This window comes from Amphibalanus amphitrite, unplaced genomic scaffold (assembly GCF_019059575.1).
Source record: "Amphibalanus amphitrite isolate SeventyFive unplaced genomic scaffold, NRLGWU_Aamphi_draft 000956F_arrow, whole genome shotgun sequence".
NCBI classification, from domain to species: Eukaryota; Metazoa; Arthropoda; class Thecostraca; order Balanomorpha; family Balanidae; genus Amphibalanus; species Amphibalanus amphitrite.
In genome coordinates, this window is record NW_024882450.1 from 143,554 (window position 1) to 159,614 (window position 16,061).

At 45.2% G+C, this 16,061-nt stretch overlaps 1 protein-coding gene across 1 annotated transcript in view; it reads right to left on the reverse strand.

The window, feature by feature from the left end:
- LOC122368547 (sphingolipid delta(4)-desaturase/C4-monooxygenase DES2-like) overlaps positions 1 to 14,705 on the reverse strand; it is a 29,505-nt gene extending 14,800 nt beyond the window's left edge. Inside the window, exon 1 of the mRNA XM_043342568.1 lies at positions 14,690 to 14,705. Within this exon, the coding sequence (XP_043198503.1) occupies positions 14,690 to 14,705 (16 nt within the window). The remainder of the gene's footprint in view (positions 1 to 14,689) is intronic.
- Between the last annotated feature and the right edge of the window lie 1,356 nt (positions 14,706 to 16,061).

Consider the following 16,061-nt stretch of genomic DNA (forward strand, 5'->3'; position numbering starts at 1 on the left):
TAAATTTTACCCCCTGGCGAATTTTTGCAATATCTCAAAAACGGCGGCGCGCAGCGCCGCCAAGCTTTCAGTACCTTTTCTTACATCAATTGTAAGGCCGCCAAGCTTTCAGTACCTTTTCTTACATCAATTGTACACGTTCCCTGAAAATTTGAGCGAATTCCTTTGGAAATTTTCGAGAAAATGACGTTTTAGTGACGTCATGTTCGCCATTTTCGCCTCAAAAACGGCAAAATTTCAGACGCCGCTAAAATCTTCATTTTTAAGGGAATCAAGACGTAACAAAAGAAGTTATACGTGAGTCTACTTTGTCTATCAAATGGCTGTCTCGGTTTTTGAAAATTTTTGATTTTGACCCAAATTTAAAACTGACTTTTTTGGGAAAATAATTATAAAATCCAAAATTTTGCGTGTATCGAAAAAACCGGAATATATGTCAGAGACGTGATCCATGTGCACCTACATACCAATCTTTAGAAGAATTGGTTCAAAAATGTGGGAGTTATTCAAAATTTGATGACGTAACGACAAACAATTTTTTTTTTGAAAAATGAATTTTTTGGAAGTTCTAGACCTCGTACGGAAACAAAAATAGCACCATTTGATTCGCCGTGAAAAACTGCAACAGATAGACACCTTTTAGGCCTTAACAACCAACTTCAAAATTTGACCTCACTAGACCTGACCTTGACCTGACCTCGACCTGAAATTCATCCATATGTGGTCCATATCACCTATTGAGTGTGCCTATTGAATTCTATGAATAAAATGACCCATAAAACATGTGTCGCACATGCCCTTTGCTATATTTTGTTTTTGGTGACCTGACCTGACCTGACCTGACCTTGACCTTGACTTCTGAATGATATTGTATGCAACGAATATTGTATTGGTAGCCTAAGAACACGTTTTTGGCAATCAGCCTCAGTCCATGACTCCATTCTTCGGCAACTGCGGTGCAAGGCCGATACTGTAGAAACTTGCAATTTGTACCCTTGACCTGACCTTGCCCTTGACCTCAAATTTTAAATAAAGTACATGTTTTTAGTTGTTCGTGATGAGATCTTTCGATTGGCGTTTGAATTTTCCAAATCGGACCATTAGTTCGGGAGATAACAGGGGGGGGGGTAAAATTTACCCCCCCAGCCCCGCGCGTTCGGCTGGAGACCCCAGCCCCGCGCGGGTTAACCCGGCAGTTGCTGGGGTATTTCGCCACCCACCGTTTGCTGGAGGGGGGGGGGGGCGTTAAACGCCCCCAGCCGATAACTCGAGAACCAATAGGCGCAGCGAAACGCACGAGGCGGCAAACGAAAGAACGCGACAAGACGCTTCAGATGAGTGCTTTAAAGTTGAATTTTGAGGTCACAGGTCAGGTCAAGGTCAGGTCAAACACCTGAAATCGGGCTTTCAGTAGCATGGACTTCAGGACTTTGCAATGGGCGCCTCTCGTCATAAACTCTGTCAAAACGGTGCACAATCCATCATATAAGGCCTACAAGAGTGTCAGCTCCATGCAGGGGTCAGTCACGCATAGGTCAGGGTCAAGGTCAGGTCAACCGGGCAGGCACATATCCCTGAAAATAAAAACTGATATTCGCAGCCTGTGACACATGTTTTATTGGTAATTTGGGGCGTAGAACACGATGGTTACATTCATTTTATCATATATGTACGTGTTTGGCTAAACAAGTTTAATTTAAGAAATGCATGTGTCATGGTCGTGATGTAGTCACGAGAAATTGCCAAGATTCAGTTCAAGATTTTGGAAAATGCGGAACGATAATCAATAATCGAAGATAGCCATTTGATTGTTCATGGTATTGGCAGTCTAATGGCGTTTACGGCATGTCTGTATGTCTATTCTGTGATTTTATATGATTTTTTGAACATATGCCGTTTTTGGTCGAAAACTCAGAAATCATGCGTCACTAAAACCTCGATATCTCAAAAATTTTCCGACTAATTTTTTGAAACTTTGTCACAATGAACTTCAATCAATTCCCTACAGGTACACAAAATTTGGCGCGCCTGCGGCGCGCCGTTTTTATGCTATTACCCGGCGAAAAAAGTGGGGGCGTTTAACGCCCCCCCCCCCAGCAACTCGCGGGGTACATGTTTTTGTTGTTCGTGATGAGATCTTTCGATTGGCGTTTGAATTTTCCAAATCGGGCCATTAGTTCGGGAGATAACAGGGGGGGGGGTAAATTTACCCCCCCAGCCCCGCGCGTTCGGCTGGAGACCCCAGCCCCGCGCGTTCGGCTGGAGACCCCAGCCCCGCGCGGGTTAACCCGCGACCGCCTGGGGTGTCGGATCCTCCGACCCCCCACTCCGTTTTTCTTGAATAACTCAAGAACCGCTTACGCTATCAACTTGAAACTTGGCATACCTTCTCCCCCATCAATTTGACGTCTCCTGTGTAGTTTTAAAGAAAAAAATTCCAAAAAATTTGAGATATATTGATTTTAGTGATGTAACTACATGGCGTTTTTAGTCAAGAAGTGGTAAATGTTTAAAAAATCGCCAAAAATCAGGGTTTAAAGCAAATTGCAAATTAAGGACATGAATAGACGCAGCTCAACGAGTTCTTTACAATGGTTATCTCGGATTTTCCATAAAATGCTTTTTCCACCCCTAAAAATTCAAAAAACTATATTTTTTGGAAAACAGCTCATAAAATCCAAAATTTTGAGAATTTCCAAAAAACCGGAATATATGTTATAGAGCTGTATTAGAACATTAGATATCCCATATTTCAACTTTCTATCTTGATTTTTGCCCCCCAAATTGTAAAAAATAGCTCAAACATGCATAGGGCATAGTGACGTCATAAGCATTTTCGTGAATTATAGGCACTTCTGATCATCGCATGTGAAAACAAATGGCACCACTAGATTCCTGGGACAAAGCTCGTCTAGAAAAGTGCATTTTTATGTCAAAAATAAAAAGTTGAAAAATTGACCTTTTTTCTCAGCCCTCGTTTAGTTATGTATGGTATAAACGATTTTTTATGCTTTCAATGCACACTTATCACCAGCACAGTGACTTGGGGTCACATATAACCATTACCATCGGATTCGGCGTGAAAAATAAGCCATAAAACATGTGTCGTACGCCCATGTAGCAAAAAGTGAAAACCGTGACCTTCGTGTCCTGACCTGACCTTGACCCGTACTTAGTATGAACCCTATACGCACATGGTACCTTCACTAGGTCTTTGAGGTCATTTTTGGTGAGTTTCGAGCAGCAGCTATCGATTCCGCTGTCCGTAAGCCTAATCATGCCAAACCCCAGAATTTGACCTTTGACCTGACTTTGACCCGTAAGTTGACCTCAATCTTAAAATCTTAAGAGTGCTTTGGGAAGGTCTCGTAGAGACCTTTCGAACGCCGCCTCGCGGGGCTCGATGCGACCATTGGTTCTCGAGATAACAGGGGGGGGGGGGGTCGAATCCGAGCCCCCCCCCCAGGCTGTCGTGGGTACGGAAATAGCCCAGGCGGTGCCGGGTTAACAGGGTGAAATGTTACGTCGAAAAAGTTATGAGCATCATCAGATATGCTTGATATTTACAAGGTCATCACGAGGTTAAATGGACTATCCCACCTTCTAAAATGTTGTTAAAACTGTGACACGCCGTACTTTCTTTCGATATCGATGTTACCACCTTTTTTCAAAATTCCGAGGACGGAATTTTTCCAAGGTTGTTTCTGATGTGACACGCCGTACTTTCTTTCGATATCGATGTTATCACCTTTTTTCGAAATTCCGAGGACGGAATTTTTCCAAGGTTGTTTCTGATGTGACACGCCGTACTTTCTTTTGAACCAAAATCGATGTTATCACATTTTTTTCGAAATTCCGAGGACGGAATTTTTCCAAGGTTGTTTCTGATGTGACACGCCGTACTTTCTTTCGAACCGAGTTTCATGTAACACGCTGCCCTATCTCCGAGCCGTGTGGGCCGATCGATTCCAATCGATGCGCTTCGCTGCTCCATATAAGAGCAGCGACGACGCGAGCGCGGACACACTCTCTGGTTGGACACTCGAACCTCGTCACCGGACTCTACTGTTGGTGCCGTGTGGGTCGCAGGACCATCCGGTCCGGGACATTTGTCCTGGACGTCGAGACACTCGCTCTGTGTGACCCAGCCTGTGAACACCCGCTTCGGCCGATGCGGTGCGACGCGGTTGCCGATTTGTCAGCGTGGGTGCCAGTCCGGTGCTGAAACCGACGAACTGCTATCATGTAAGTCCGGCAGCGCGTCGCCGGTCATTCGGCGGCCTTAGATTCTCCAGCCTATTGAATGCTTTATTTTTGGCCCACTAACATAAAATCTGAATATGTCAATTGATCCAAATATCTCGGTAAAATGTTCACCTGCCTGTAAATTTCCGACTTCAGCATTATTTTGCGCACTCTTCATGCCGTTGCAAGCATTCATTTTGTAGCCGTTAGCGTTCGGTTCCCTTTGCGAAGTTGATTTTCGTCATGTGTGTGTGTGTGTGTGGTTGTGTACACCCAAGTGTTTGATGGTCATACCAGCCAAATATGTCGTGCTCCCACTGCCACCCCTCCTCCCTCCTCCTGAAATTAGCACGTAACATACAAAATAACCCACTGACGAAACTAGACTATGATGGTGAATGAGGGGCTATAACGAAAGGGGAATGATCGAAGCGATGGGTTGACGAGGTCGGGTAGATGAGTAGAGTAGAACGGGGTTCGGAAATTGTGGTCTATAATTGGGTAGCAAGGCTAACAATGATATATCTTGGTCAAATATCAAGGGGAGTGGGTCGATTTGAGCGTTGAGGATCTGGGGGTTGTCCTCTTATTACTTTGCTATTAACCCTCGCCCCGTTGGGGGGGGGCCATTTTGGCCCCCCCCCCTGTGGTTTTTCCTGAATAGCAAGAAAACGGCGGCGCGCAGCGCCGCCAAAATTTCAGTACCTTCCCGGGCATCAATTTGACACCTTCACACAAAATTTCAAGTCTTAGGTCACCTTAGGTCAGGAGTTATTGAGGTCAAACTGAGGTCATGTTCGAGCAAAAATGAGCAAAAAACATGCAATCTTGAAACGCTCACCAAATCTACAGTTATCAAGCAATTTTAAAGTTCTTCATATGGTCTAGTAGACAAAAAGCGGCGCTACAAAACTGCAATCTCGGATTTTCAAAATTTTGGGTTTTTCACCCCAAAAAATTCAAAAAATTGATTTTTTTAGAAAAACTAAAAAAAAATCCAAAATTTTTCCGAATTTCGAAAAACCGGAATATATGTGATAGTCCCTGCGCTCTTCTATATACATACCAAATTTCAGATCGATATCTCGTTTTTTTGGCCAAGTTATAGCAAAAAAACTTCAAAAATGATGATGTCAAATTTTTGAACTCAATTTTTTAGCGATTCTACACCACGTACGGCAAAACAAAGACCACCATTGAACTCCCCGTGACGAGCTGCATCGATTCAATACCATTTTATGCAAAAATATCAACTTTGAAATTTGACCTAATTTGACCTGACCTTGACCTGACCTTGACATGACCTTGACCAAAATGTGACCTAGGCTGGCCCCAAAGGCTGCCTGACCCACATAATCGCATTTGTCATGTGAAATGGACCATAAAACATGTATCACACGACACTTTCATATTGTGACCCCCCAGTGACCTGACCTCTGTGACCTGACCTGGTATCAGTGACCTCATATAGCAAAATATGTGTCTGAAGAACATTTCCCCATCGATGATTTTCAATGAAATGCATTTTACTCGATTTTACAACGCATTTCTTGAAATGCCTATAAACGGTGAAAATTGGACCTTTGACCTGACCTGTGACGTCATCGGTTTGACCTAGGTCAATAAAATTGGGTCACAAGGTAGTTCCCTGATAGGGCTATCCAACACCGTTTGCCGCTTGTCGCTAGGTTGCGTGGTTCTCGAGATCTTAGGGGGGGGCCAAAATGGCCCCCCCCCCAACGGGGCGCGTTGCTCGGCAGAGCCCAACGGGGCGCGGGTTAACCTGCCGTCATTAGCTCATATTAACGCTTGGATGACGTCAACTGACAATACCAGATAATTTCAGTAATCAACATCTTTTTAAAAAATTTTTCAGAGCTCAGCATGCCATTTGACGGTAGTTGTCCTGTATGCAGTCGCAATTATCCGGATAGTTCTTACTTGCTAGTAGGTCTCAGTTCGCTTATTCATCAACTGCAGCTCAAGGAGGTCCAAAATGAAACACCTTTCCAGATTTGAAGTAATGATTGAGCGTTCGATTTTTCTGTTTTGTTTTTCGTAGATGACTCGTTAACGGATTAACGTATACTGTCGAGTAATTTGGGGTTCTCAAATCTGCAACAAGTAATTCAATGGATTGTGTACAACTATAATTCACAGAGCCAAATCGAAACCACTATACCAAGGTGGCAATAAAATCGTTCAAGTAACCGGCCCTACCGATTTACTGATTTCCGCGGTTCGAACTAACATTTTCGCCACATTCCCTCCTACATTGATGAGAGCCATATTTCATTTTGCACTAGCTTACTTTAAAATAGCGTGGTACTCAGAAACTTTGCAGTAAGTTCATTATTGATGAATTAAAAAAATCAAAGGCTGATTTTAAGAGAACTGAAGTAAATAACGAAAAGTAATGAAAACTTGAATTACAGACCGTAATTACTAACAATCGTGATTACAATCCACGAAACCTCTCAACATGTTACAAACGAGTTACGACAACCTTATAAATTACTAACTATTTCACCAAGAAAACCTTGCAAATTTGACAACGAACCCAGCACGCTCTATTATACGAAGTTTCGGAAGTTTAAGCAAACTTGTCAAGTAATTTCCGCCATAAACTGAAACCCCCCCTGGTACTACTTTTTCATGGTTACAATCGTGTTAACGGGCAGCGATGTAAAACAATGAGCAATTCTGGCTTAATTATTTATGACTATCATTTAAACTCCTACGTTTCCAACAAAGCAAATTACGCAATGCTGTCAGTCAATTACGCCCTATACACGCATTCAATGTTTTGCGGCTGAACGTTTTGCATTATATTTCATATAATACGTCATGGTTAAGTGCGGAGTACGTTGGTTTCCAACCTTACTATATTTCTCGGTAAAGGCACGTTTTCTATATGAAACCCAGGCATAGAAAAACGCATCATCAGTAACGGATATAGTGTCTAGTTTTATTACTGGTTAGCTTTCCCTCAAAACGTAATCGCGATGCTCGCTTTAATTTTGTGATGAATTCTACCATCAGTGCAGTGACTCTCAGCAGTGAAATTGATGCCAATGGGGCATTACGTAGATGTCAATTTATTCTATTGTCAACTTGTTCTGTTGTTCTTGTTGAAGTACCCTCTTATTGTCATTCAGTGTGACTGGTAGATTTGGTTAGCTACGTCAATATAACTTTGCCTAATTCAGTAAAATTCCAGACGCGCCGTTCACCCAATTAGTCGCAGCCGCTTAGTTTCGGGGACACCGTATCATTATCATTTAGTAATGTCCTATACTTGCTTAAGGACCATTCACCTAATTGACATTCAGTGCGTCTGGCATATTTGGTAAACTACGTCAATATCACTCCGCCAACCTCAACAGAATTCCAGGCGCGCCGGTTCGCCTAGTTAGCGTCAGCCATTTAGTAGGGGACGCCGCATCGTTATCATTATGTAAATTGTTAGTGCAGCAGATAACCGAACGATTTTGGGACCAAGTCAATAAGATAAACAATCATTGTCAGTTGGCTCCATTCCTCTATTCAGCGACTAATTTACGGGACAACAATCGTAGTGGTTAAGAGAGACATACGGCCTGGCGTTACACCAGCCGCCCTTACCAGGAAAATAGTCCAGTCGTTACCATTATATCGAATGGGGTAGATTATTACCAGTAAAACGCCTTTTGGGCGAAGAACGAGCGAGCGAGATAGTGAGCCCTGCACGTGCGGAAGGGCGAGAGGGTACTTCCAACGGGCTTGTGCAAAGCACCCTTCTAACCGGTCGCTAGGGGTGTACCAAATTTGAACGCAATCGGCCCAGCCGTTCCTGAGAGCTGGAGGCGGCATTCTGCACGTGCGCACGTGCAAACGGGGTCCAAACTGACTTTTGCACGGCACCCTACTAACTGGTCCCAAACCGTGTACCAAATTTGAGCGCAATCGGCCCAGCCGTTCTCGAGATCTGGAAGCGCCCCCTGCACGTGCGCACGTGCAGTAGCACCTTAACCGCAACACATGGGAATGCATTGCTTGGAGGGTGCCTACCTGTATGCCAAGTTTCAGCGAAATCGCCCCAGTAATTACCGAGTTATTAAAATGGGAACAAATTTGACACCTCTTATTGTTGTATTTTGCACGTGCACTGGGGGTGACCCACATGCATCGAGAGTATCCTATTTTTGGAAGAAGGGATGCTGCTACCCTACAAAAATTACCGCAAGTCAATCGCCCAAGCGGCTGCTGAGATATGAGCCTCTCAAAATCACTACTTTTGCAAAACAGCTTGAACACCCTTGACTTTTCACGTGGCACGTGCCACGACGGTCACTGAGATGTATCAAAAGTAGTCAATTACGGGGTAGAAGGGATGGGGCTACCCAGCAAAAAAGACCGCAGGCCAATCGGTTCAGCGGTTGCTGAGATATAAGCCTCTCAAAAGCGTTACAGGCCGGGCCGGGCCGGGCCGGGCCGGGCCGGGCCGCTCATACTGAGATTTTTCCCTTATATTGAAAAGACTCGCTTCGCTCGCTGCGCTCGCTCGCTCGTAACTACCAATTGTCATTATTGACATCATGCCCTGCACCAGTGAGAGCTGCGACGAGTCCACTTCTAGGACACATGTAATAGTGTGTGACGCCTATTTACTGTAAAGTTTCTACAGCACCAGCCCAGATCTCCCGACTGCTCTGTGAGCGCTGGGTTTACTGCCCCCATAAATGAGACAGCGACGGCTGGCCATGCGTGGCCGTAATTACCTCTCTATGGAAGTGAGCTGAAGCGTATTGGTACGGTATACACAATCGACTGGATTACACTTTTTCAATTGTCGGGGAATGAGAAATGAGTGCTGTCCCCCCTGTTCTGGTCAAGGTAGTGCAATTGTACTTAAAGCAGTGTTGGTCGTTGCGTGGAGATACCACTTGCATGCCTCCACACATTTCCGAATGATTGGAGACGTGCCATTGGCTGGCTGAAGGTCAGATCCAGTTTGGGGGCCCGTACTGTCGTGAGCCGGCAGTGAAAGGGGCAGGCGTCGTTGTTCGATTGCCTGTGCTGCCGCTGGTGAGAAGCGGCGGTGCAGAGTGCGTGCCTGATTAGCTAACCCGGATGTAGGGTGATGCATCACGCTGACGCGCCGTTGATGGATATCAGGGTGAAGTCCGCTGTGGTATTCCGGACGGTCCCGATGTGGTTTCCGGGTGTGGTCTGCTGTGGTATTCCAGACGTACCCCGTTATGTTGCCGGGTTAAGTCCGCTGTGGTATTCCGGACAGTCCCGATGTGGTTTTCCGGGTGTAGTCTGCTGTGGTATTCCAGACGTACCCCGTTATGGTTTCCGGGAGTAGTCCGCTGTGGTTTTCCGGACGTACCCCGAGGTGGTTAGAGTTCCGTGAGTCTAAGGAATCACGACAAAAGGGTATCTCATGTAACGGGGCTACATGTTGGTGCCATGATTAGCCGCATGGAGGGGGCTACTAATTTCTGGGATTCACTTCCGAAGTATGGTTGTCGTGCGAATGTGATTATTACTAGCTCGTTCCGGAAGCTCCTAATTGCCTTCAGAGTGGGCTGACTCTGTGGTCAATTTCAGCTGCAGGCTGCTTCCAGGATGACCTGAATAATGATTGAGAGGTGCATGCATGCAATAATGTCAGTTGCGGAAGCCCAGAGATAATGATGCTAGCTGCCCATCCCGACCGTTAAACACTTGCCAAAAAGGTTGATTGGACTACTCCATATAATCGGATCGATATTGTTCGGACCGCTCTGAGTGGGCCTGTATTGCCCGGGCGTGTCCACCAGTCGCACAGCATCACCAGCTGCTCGTTTATGACGATGAAACAGTGAAATCGATACTCAATCCCAGAGAGAATAGCACCGCTCTCAGTACAGCCGACCGACAGTGTGCAGGTGCCACTGCACTCATCGCTTGGTAACAATCCAATTCGGTAATCGTTTTACAGAAGCGCCGAGCCGCGCGCGCCGCAGGACCGGTGAGGCGTCATTTTATTGTGATTGTTGTCTCGTTCCACCCAGTACAGAATTGACAAGTGTCACCACCACGTAGGTACTTGACTGATACAACTTTGGCTCGGAACGAAACGAATTAGTAACTTGCTTCTAGCCTGTTCTCTCCGCGCGTCTAACAAAGTCTCGTCAGGTCACCCGGGCCGACAAGTTTTACAAGTAAGACGGTAGTACTGAGCAGGTGCGGCCGGGATCACTCGGGGTGTCCGCTGTCCGTTTTATGGCATGAAAACCGAATCGATAGTTGTCGACGAAACTACCCCCCCTCTCTCCCTCTCCCTCTCCCTCTCCCTCTCTCTCTCCCTCTCTCTCTCTCCCTCTCTCTCTCTCTCTCTCTCTCCCTCTCCCTCTCCCTCTCCCTCTCCCTCTCTCTTTCTCTCTCTCTCTCTCTCTCTCTCTCTCTCTCTCCTCTCTCTCTCTCTCTCTCTCTCTCTCTCTCTCTCTCTCTCTCTCTCTCTCTCTCTCCTCTCTCTCTCTCTCTCTCTCTCTCTCTCTCTCTCTCTCTCTCTCTCTCTTCCGTAACACGGGACAGTAAATGGTGCCATTGAGTTTCACTAACATTATTGGGACGCTTTTGTTTAGTTGACATCTTATTGTGCAGAGACTCTGAGCATTTACCGAGATATGAGAGTGCAAATTGGCACAATTCAGACTTTAACAAAATTAGTCAGTCACGACAGCTTGTTGCTTTTATGCATTTTGGGCTTTGGGAATCTTAACTGCTTAATGATCTGCCGACAAACTGACGGGCGAGCGTGAGAGGCGTTACGCGGCGGCGATGATGTTGAACAAAGAAAACAGGAAGACTAGTTGAGAGCATCACGACTCGAACCAAAGGAAACAGGAAGGGAACCACGACAAAAATCAGCATCGACACATCTTCATCTAAATATCAATGCGAAACGCCGCGTAACAGTATCATCATCGGATTCTTTAGATTCCCTTCTGTCGCGTCCCGGTCTGTTTCAACCTATACATGTATCCAGCCGTCCTCAGGAACACATCGTTTGAGATCACTACACATTGATACAAATTGACCTGAGGTCAAAACTCTTAGGTGCATTAGAATCTTATCGTAGAGTGCTTTCATTTGGTTCCTTTGTTGTTTCCGTAGCGCCTATATTTACAGAGTTAGACTGGGGGGTAGATATTGCCCCCCAGGCTGAGATAGTTGGGATTACCTACCTCCGGGCCCGGCCGGGTTAACATAACTGTCATGTCTTCTAAGCATAAATTCCGGATTCCAAAGAAAACAAATTTTCGAGAAGCTTTCGGCATTGCGCCATACTCAGCTCTTCATCGCCATCATCAGGGGTGATGTAGAGCTGATGATGGCGCAATGCCGAAAGCTTCTCGAAAAGTTGTTCCCTGTCGAATCCAAAATGTATGGTTAGAAAGGATAAGAGATCATTTAACCCTCGCCCCGTTGGGGGGCCATTTTGCCCCCCCCCCTGTGCTTTTTCCTGAATAGCAAGAAAAAGGCGGCGCGCAGCGCTGCCAAATTTTCAGTACCTTCCCGGGCATCAATTTGACACCTTCACACCGATTTTCAAGTCTTAGGTCACCTTAGGTCAGGAGTTATTGAGGTCAAACTGAGGTCATGTTCGAGCAAAAATTAGCAAAAAACATGCAATCTTGAAACGCTCACCAAATTTACAGTTACCAAGCAATTTCAAAGTTCTTTATATGGTCTAGTAGACAAAAAGCGGTGCTACAAAACTATTATCTCGGATTTTCAAACATTTTGGGTTTTTGACCCCTAAAAATTCAAAAAATTATTTTTTTTGAAAAACTCAAAAAAATCCAAAAAAATCCGAAATTCGAAAAAACCGGAATACTTATGATAGTCCCTGTGCTCTTCTATATGCATACCAAATTTCAGATCGATATCTCGATTTTTGGCCAAGTTATAGTGAAAAAAAAACTGTTCAAAAATGATGACGTCAAATTTTTGAACTCAATTTTCAGCGATTCTAGACCACGTAGGGCAAAACAAAGACCACCATTGAATTCCCCGTGACGAGCTGCATCGAATCGATACCAATTTTATGCAAAAATATCAACTTTGAAATTTGACCTAATTTGACCTGACCTTGACCTGACCTTGACCTGATCTTGACCAAAACGTGACCTAAGCTGGCCCAAAAGTCTGCCTGACCCACACAATCGCATTTGTCATGTAAAATGGACCATAAAACATGTATCACACGACACTTTCATATCGTGACCCCCCAGTGACCTGACCTCTGTGACCTGACCTGGTATCAGTGACCTCAAATAGCAAAATATGTGTTTGAAGAACATTTCCCCATCGATGATTTTCAATGAAATGCATTTTACTCGATTTTACAACGCATTTCTTGAAATGTCTGCAAACTGTGAAAATTCGACCTTTGACCTAACCTGTGACGTCATCGGTTTGACCTAGGTCAATAAAATTGGGTCACACGGTAGTTCCCTGATAGGGCGATCCAACACCGTTTGCCGCTTGTCGCTAGGTTGCGTGGTTCTCGAGATCTTAGGGGGGGCCAAATTGCCCCCCCCCCCCACTCGGCAGAGCCCAACGGGGCGCGGGTTAATTTTCTTACATTTTTGCTATGTCTCTCAAAATATCGTTGGATATTTTGACCTGAAAGGTCAGCAACAACAACAGGTGATAAAAAATTGACCTGAAAGGTCAACTAATAAATTGAAATTGGGTAAAGGTCACAGAAAAGGTCATAATGCTTAGGCTATTTGTGTACCGTTAAGCTGAACATATCTATTCTATGGTGTTTTCAGCGCTCTCTATCCAAGTTATCTCCTCTCTTCTCTTCTCTTCTCCTTCTTCTCTTCAATCATAAGTAATTTTAAAAAAAAAACTGTTGGAGACGTTTCATGTGCTGAGATGGCCTCAGGGACATAAAGGGGGTCACGGGTGCAATCTTCCGATTCAGTGTGTCATGCTTACCTCTGTCCCGATGTTAAAAAGTGTTCGTTCAAAAGAACATTTCAGTGTGCTCCGATTGATATTATGGGCATTAGAGAGATCGCAAAATGGACCTGACCTTAGATCACCGATATCAAAATTCCTAGAAATATATATTGTTCACACTGATCCCTTCATGCAATAGTCTGAGTTTCAAACTTCTATAGAAGTTTCTATAAGTTCTATAGAAGTTTTTAGAACTTCTTTAGGGTGTAAAGTGTGGCCTGACTTTATGCAACCTGGAATCAAAACTTTCATACACGATGCGAAATTGATTACCTATCACAAGCTATAGGTACCATAAGTCGCGGCGCTGCATCCGACGTTTTTTTACACACGAAAAAACTGGCTGGTGTGGCCGAAAACGTCCGCCCCCCCCCCCCCCACTGACCCGGTTGAAGTTTATCACCAAGAACAATAAGAAAAAAATACATATTCTTTTGTGTCTCCCGTGGTGCCGATTCATTGAATTACTCGGTATGAAAAAAAAACACATTTCCGTCTCCACCGCGGCCTCAATTCTCCTTGCAAGGGCTGGAGCTGCATGATTCCGAGTAACCACTGTTAGATGCCGTACACACGATGTGTGTATTTATGCCATGCGCCAGGCTTGCCAAGACGGTGGAACGTGTCACGAGCCCGGGACCACCTCCGGGCACCCCCGTCCTGCACGATCAGGGTCACCGCTGACGAATAGCCAGATCCCAAACTGCGCTGTTAGTGTTGTGGCGGAACGGAAAAGTGCCGACTGGCTGACTGGGCCGCCGCGCTGGTCCGACTTACGAGACCAGCTCGAACCGCGCGGAACTGGTAATACAGTGTGCGAACACAACATCGTGAATTACCTATGAAAAGCAGCATAGTGAAAATATAATGATCATTACCTTTTATAGACGACATTTGGCTAGATGTGTCAAACACCAACAACCACAAAGCAGGTCCAAACGCCATTTAGATGATAGATCAAAGCCTATCGATATGACTCGACAACCACGACGCTATCTTTAGTATGTGATAAACGAACAAGACCACAACGCTGCACAGTAAGCCCCGTTCGCGTTGGCTACGTGTCCAATCTCCCCGGCGTTCCCCATTCCGCTCTCCACGGAGAAGGGAGGGGAGGGGAGGGGAGGGGGGTCTGGCGGGCCGAGCGCTGAGCGCTGACGAGGCCTGTGCTCTGTTTACCCACGGCATAGGGTTATCGTGGCCACAGAGCACGGGCATGAGTAAGGCGCCTTATCTGCTCCCCCTCAACTACGGAGTCACTGATTAACAGATGGTGAGGTCCCGGGGGAACAGCGAAACACCCCGTCTATACAAAGAGGATTACCCGCACATCTCCCAACACTCATGGTACTTTTTACTCTAGATGAGGCCCGGTCATATCTTATCGAACTGCTTCACAATGCACAAAACAAAACAATGCTCGTGGGTAGGTACCCACGAGCCTCGTTGGACATATCAATCCTCTATTAATATCCAAGAGGGTGGGGATTATCGACTCCCCCCATCACCGTTTGCCCCAAAAATGTCTACAGCCACATAAAAAAACAGCGAGTGTGTCCGTCGTTAAAAGGTGCAACGACTGCTACCCGAATTTTATATTTCAGGTCAGTCGGTGACCTCTGAGGGTAGGTCTAGGCTGCAGTGCAGGAATCCAATTTACGGCAATTAACTCATTTAACGCCGAGTGGCAAGTTTCCAACTACAAAAAACCTAGTGCTGAAGGCAAGGTAACAACTTAACCAGCGCATGACTGGGGTATTTTCCATAACGCGAGTGACAGAGGGGGGGCTCTCCAGAGCCCCCCCCCTCCTATCTCCGAAACTACTGGGACGATCGACGATCGTCAAAATTCAAAGGGCGTCTGTCTGATAGCCCTGGAAAACTGTCGAGCGAAACCTATTTTCATTGACCTCGATGTCACCGATGACGTCACAGGTCAGGTCAAAGTAAAAATTATCGGCATTTTTGCTTGTTTACAATTTAGGCTTTGGCCGCCGACTGACAAGTCCGATCAGGCTCATTTTTGGTTTACGCACTCCTTGATATATACCTTAGATATCCTGAGGGTACCGAACTTTTACTTCGAATTTTTCAGGTCAAGGCCAGGTCATCCTAGGTCACGAAAACTGTATATCATGTATCGATCACGTGACGCATGTTTTATGGTCCATTTTACACGTAGATTTCAAAAATAATGTCTGTGTCATTTGAGCATTTGTGCACATGAACAGCATTTGTGGGATGCCTAATCAGCATAGTCTATTCTTATCATGATCAGACGGTTTTGGTCATGTCCTGTGCGCAACATGCTTCACAAATTAACCCGCGCCCCGTAGGGGGGGGGCCGAAACGCCCCCCCTGTCCTTTTCCGTCCATATCTCCTAAACGGCTGGAGATATCGCCACCGAACTTTCAGGACCCCTACGGACATCAATTTTACACATTGTGACCAAATTTTTTTCTCCAGAGGCTATAATAGGTTGGCCACAAATGACGTCAGAATGACGTCATGTTCTGCCATTTTGGACCGAAAAAAGACCTTCGCGAGAAGAGCTGTCAGGCCTACAGCTTTGAAGATACAGAAAAATGATCAACACGTAAAAGGTGTAGAATTGACATGGCTACAAAACTGCTATCTCGGATTTTTGATTTTTTTTTTAGTTTTGAACCCCCAAAATCAAAAATGCAATTTTTTGGATATATAAGCCAAAAAATCCAAAAAGTTTTTTTGAGTTTCGAAAAAACGGAATATATGTGATAGTACCTACCATCTTCTATCTAATCTACATACCAAATTTCAGATTGATATC